The 5066-nt window shown below is 63.3% G+C and overlaps 1 protein-coding gene across 1 annotated transcript in view; it reads right to left on the minus strand.

Moving 5' to 3' along the window:
• The window catches only part of SLC2A6 (solute carrier family 2 member 6), a 6857-nt gene extending 2155 nt beyond the window's left edge, over positions 1 to 4702 (minus strand). Inside the window, exons 1-6 of the mRNA XM_007453075.1 lie at positions 4585 to 4702; positions 3870 to 4032; positions 2649 to 2855; positions 1908 to 2007; positions 1066 to 1277; positions 493 to 645 (exon numbers count right to left, since the gene is read on the minus strand). Coding sequence (XP_007453137.1) covers positions 493 to 645; positions 1066 to 1277; positions 1908 to 2007; positions 2649 to 2855; positions 3870 to 4032; positions 4585 to 4676 — 927 coding nt within the window. The 5' untranslated portion in view covers positions 4677 to 4702. The remainder of the gene's footprint in view (positions 1 to 492; positions 646 to 1065; positions 1278 to 1907; positions 2008 to 2648; positions 2856 to 3869; positions 4033 to 4584) is intronic.
• Between the last annotated feature and the right edge of the window lie 364 nt (positions 4703 to 5066).

The raw sequence follows: 5066 nt of genomic DNA on the forward strand, positions 1-5066 counted from the left end.
CTGCAGGGTCAGGCCCCAGGCTCAGCTGCTGTGTGCCAGGCGGTTTCGCTGGTCACCCAGCCCGGCCCGTGGGGCCCTCGCAGGCAGGGGCACAACTGCTGTGCCCACCACCAAGCCCAGGGCTGGCACCGGATCCAGGCATAACAACAACTTGTGGAACCGTGCTATCGCTCATCTTCAGATCTCATCTCCCTCTGAGCCCCAGGAAGGGTGGATGAAGCCATGCTCTGAACCTGGGATCAGTGGCTCCCAGGGGGTCTATGCTTCTATAGAACTGGTGTCCCTTGTAATTCTGCCTATCTTATTTTAAAACCTGCAAGCTTTGTTTACAAATATTCCTCTGAGAACAGGTGGTTGGCCCAGAAACAGTGAAGAGATGCTGGTGTCTGCGCGTGTGCGTGCACCCCAGACCCCGGCACGGAGCAGATGCTCCACAGGGATCCCCTCTCCGCATCTGGGGGCAGAGCCGGTGGTGTGGGGCCGGGCTCTTACCAGCAGGACGGCAGTGCTGTCGAAGATGGACTGCAGGTAGACAAGGATGGGCGTGATGCCCGTCAGTTGCTGCAGGAAGCGCATCAGCAAAGCGATGACGATGGGGCGGTATATGTGGGGGTCCCGGGCCTCGGCCCACGACAGGTGGCTGCTCTGGAGACACGAGGCTGCCGTTGAGGGGGCTGTGCCCACCCCTCCGGCTGGCACCAACCTGCCCTGGGCTGCATGGAGCTGGGTAGGAGGCTCCCCTCTTCCCTCCTCCAGGAAAGATCCCCAGCACTGAGGCAACCCTGGCTCTGGGGACAGGCCCGGGGACCCCTGCGTGGACTCAGGCTCTTGGATCAGTGGGTGGGCCAAGGCAGACGCCTGCTTGTATCGCCGGGCCCCTAGGCATCCACCGCACGGCGCATGCGCCCTGGGCCAGGGGCCGCGACATCCCACCCCCCCAGCCCCTTGCTCCTAGAGGCGGGAACTGCTCTTATCCCCGTTCTCCAGGAAAAGCAACTGAGGCTCGTGACGGCCTAGTGAATGGCCACAGCCCCACAGTGCTGTAGGCGCCCACCCCTCCCACACCTGTCTCCGGACGTTGTCCTGGATCTGCTCGAACTCCCGGCGGATGTCAGTGTCAGCCCCTCGCAGCCAGGCCAGTGCCTGCAGCGCCTCCGAGTCCCTGCCCCTCGAGAGCAGGAAGCGAGGTGAGTTGGGCATGAAGCAGAGCAGCAGAATCATGACAAGCACAGGCCCCTCCCCGGCCACGGCCAGCCAGCGCCACGGCAGCAGCAGGCCTGGGCACAAGGAGCGGGTGAGGAGCTGGGGCTGCGCTGGGCCCAGATCCCCTCCCACCGGGGCCTCTGAGCAGCCTCATTTGCCCTCAGGTGTGAGTCCCAGGGCCACCTCCTACAGGAAGCCTACCCTGGTTGCTCCAGGCCTCTGTGGTCTCAATCAAGAGGGGCCACAGGGACTGCCTGGCCCCTGGCACAGGGCCTAGGTCCTTGGAGGGTCTCAAGGGCCACGGCAAGGTGATGGAGGAGTAGCCTGAGCAGCAAGGTCCTGGGGCCTCTACCGCCAAACCCCCACCCCACCTCAGCTGGCTGCACTCTGATCACTTTTCTCTATGGTCTTCCCACCTAAGACTATTTGACAGAAAACATTCTGCTGTTAAAAGACAGTTTAAAGACTGCCAGCCCAAGAGAAGCCCTCCCTGCCCAGTTAGGGGTGGGACCTCGTGACCAGAGAGGCGCAGGGAATTGCCTGGAGGCACACAGCATGAAGGCAGCTATGCCTCTGGCCTCCCAGCATGGAATCCATTTGGGGGCACGTTCATCCCTTCCCAACCCAGGCTGCTCAGCGGCACCCCATCACCCCCCGGCCTGCACACAGGGGAGGCGCCTAGTGCGCATGTGGATGATACTTGCCAAGGGCGTAGAGAGACAGTGATCCGAACACTGCCATGAGCTGGGGTGTGGCGCCCAGGGCCCCACGGACGCCTGCGGGAGCAATCTCAGACACGTACACCTGCAAGACACATCCCCCCACCCCCGGCCTCCGCTGAGAACACAGGTACCGGGGCCCGGCTGAGATAGCACAGGTGGCCCGGTGAGCCGTGGGGAGCAGGGAGCGGGGGCTTCCGGCGCGGTTCTCTTCCGCATCGTGACTCACGGCGTGGCCTCCCTCGGGCCTCAGTCGCCCTGCCAAGTGGGCAGACACACTCAGCTCTGATGTGGGGGCGTGAGGCTGGGAATTGGGAGGCCCGAGGGCACCCGGACTCTGGCCTCTGCTCCTTCCAGGGGCCTTCGTCCTATGCCGGGCTTGCCCAGCCCCCGAGTGGGTGTGTGGAATGGTGGGTATGACGAGGGGGGGTCCCAGGAAGGGTGTAGGGCAGGGACTTCCCTTCCCTTTCTTGTTGCGTTGCTCAATGTGGATTTTCTCTGATTGAGCAATGTGTCTGTCAGGACTCGGGACAGGAAGTTTGGGGAGTCCAGAGTTGGGGGTGGCTTGGGACTGGTGTCAGATTTCCCCCAAATTAGCTGCCCCGGTGGGGCTGAGCTGAGGCTCCCTGGCAAACATATCCCTGTTGACCAGGGGCCTCCGAGGCCAGGAGGCCTCAGCTGATGGTGAGGCAGTGAGAGGACCGGGGTGGGCAGTCCTGGCCTTACCGGGATGCAGGCAGCCGTGAGTCCCCCAGCGAAGCCCGTCAGCGTCCTCCCCAGGAGCAACATCCAGAGGCCATGGGCACCTGCCATGAGCGCATAGCCGGCCGCCGAGGGTACAGCCGAGAACATGATGCTCAGCTTCCGGCCCAGGAGGTCGTTGAGCACCATGGCACTGAGGCCCCCGGCCGCCGCACCCAAGGTGAACACGGACTGCAGGGAAAGGGTGCAGGGCCCCGTCAGAGCCTAGAGACAGCTGCTTTTCCAGGCTGTCCCAGGAGCCTGGGCTGCCGGACTAGGGCCCTGGATGGTAGTGAGCCTCCTGTCTCCAGAGGGGTACAAGCAGCATGTGGACAGCTGTTTGTTAGGGATGCCACAACAGCTGTCTGCAGTGGTTCTGTCCAGCCTGATGTTTAAATGTCTAGCACTGTGATAGAGCAGGCAGGAGAACTCTGTGACTTGAAGCCCTTGGGATTTTAAAATTTGGGGGTTCTCGGATTCCCTGTCGAGTGTACCAGGTTGGATCCGGTCAGTGACCTGGGCACGGTGCTCAGCCTGTCTGAGCCTCAGTTTCTTCAGCTGCATTATGGGGACAGCGGTAGCACCCACCTCACAGGGTTGGCTCTGGAGTAAACCGGATCTCATGGCAAGTGCCCAGCACAGGCCCCGCACATGCTAGGTGCGCAGTCTGCATTGAGTATTATTATCTTAGCTAACGTGTTGTGGTTGTAAATCTGAGGCCGCTAAGATTGCTATTCTAGAATCTTGGGACTCTTGGGGCCTGTGCTCTTCCTACTTACATGCCCACCATCTATCCTGGGACCCTCTGTGCCCCAGCAGTGCTTTTTCCATTAGTAGCTGATTCTCATGCCACCCTCATCCAGGGAGGTGTCCTCTCTGCTATGACAGCCCAGCCCTGGGTGGGGGGATCTGGGGAGCCCTCAGCCCCACTGGGTGGAGACCTTAAGGGACACCTCTCCACCTGCTCCTTCCCACGCCTTCTCCATCGGCTTTCACTTCCTCCTTTTATTTCACAGCCATTATCTGGCCTCACTCCACCCTCCCCCACCCCCCACCCCAGCCTGGAGTGGGTGGGGGAGGGGGCAGACCAGGGCCCTGGAGGGGGTCCCAAGGCTGACCTTTGGGGGGTTCCTAGCTTGGGATGGAGCTCAGTGTGTCCCTGCCCCCGCTGCCCTGCCCCTCTCCAGCTCAGAGCATGGCTCTTACCCCGAACCAGGATGCCTGGGTTTTGGTCAGACTCAGGTTTGGATCCAAGGTGTGCTCCAGGGCTGGGATGACAGGAGACGTGTAGACCAGGGCATACCCGAAGCTGAAATTGCCCAGCACAGCAGCGAAGGTAGCTAGGAACACCCTCTTGTTCTGCAGGGCCCTGGTGCATGGGGGGTGCAGAGCAGTCAGAATCTCTGAGTCCCTCCTCACCTAACTGCTGCCTGTCCTGAGCACGGTGGCTACCCGCTCAGAGGGCAGTGCTGGGGATGGCTGGGTCAAGAGCTGGTCAGACTGGCACCTCCCAGGCCTGAGTACCAGCTCCCTTGGGAAACCCCCAGGGCATGAGGACAGCCCTTGCAGCCCCCTGCTGTGGCTGAGACGCAGGTGCAGAGCACTGTTCCCACAAGAGGAGGCTCGGTGTCTGCCCCCAGCTTTGCCATTCAAGGCTTACTGTGTGACTTTAGGCAAGCCCCTCGCCCCCTCTGGGTCTCAGTCGCCCTGTCTCTGCCAGTTGGGGGCTGGGCCCTGCACTCAGGAGGACCGGCTCCTTAAATAGGACTAGTGTGTCTGGGGCAGGAGGGAACCAGATGGCCCCTTGGTGGCCACTCACCGACAGTCAGTGGAGGCCCAAGATGGGAGCCAGCTGCCCACTGGAGGGTACCAGGGCCATCCCTAGCCTCCACCCGCAGACCCTATGCCTAGAGGCTCTCACCCGACCCGCGTCGTCTCCCCTGGTGACGGGGCCGGCTTCTCGGGGAAGGTGTCATAGTCCGGGCCCTCGGCTCCCAGCAGCGGCTCCTGCATGGCCGGCTTCTCCTGTCAGGGTGCGCCGCCGAGGGGCCGGGGCAGCTCCGGCCAGAGGCGCGTCCGGCCGCAGCTGCTGGGAGCGTCCGGCTGAGCCCGCAGCTCCGCCCCCACGACCGCGATTGGCTGCGGGGCGGCCCTGCAGAGCGGGCGCCGGCCAATGAGGCGGCCACGAGTGGGGCGGATGCTGAGGGTGCGGAGTGCGGCGCTGGGGTGGGGCGGCCGGGCTTTAACCCGGAGCCGACTCGGGTGTAGGGCGGGGGAGCCCGGACGGGGCGGCAGGGTTTTCCCTGGACGCGGCAGGCCCCTTGTGCGACTCTGGAGGCCCCGGGGCTCGCTTAGCGGCTGGGAACCCGCACGGAGGGAGCCGCTTGAAAGGCGTGCAGGGCC

The sequence above is a fragment of the Lipotes vexillifer genome, unplaced genomic scaffold (genome assembly GCF_000442215.2).
Source record: "Lipotes vexillifer unplaced genomic scaffold, Lipotes_vexillifer_v1.1 scaffold149, whole genome shotgun sequence".
Taxonomy (NCBI): domain Eukaryota; kingdom Metazoa; phylum Chordata; class Mammalia; order Artiodactyla; family Lipotidae; genus Lipotes; species Lipotes vexillifer.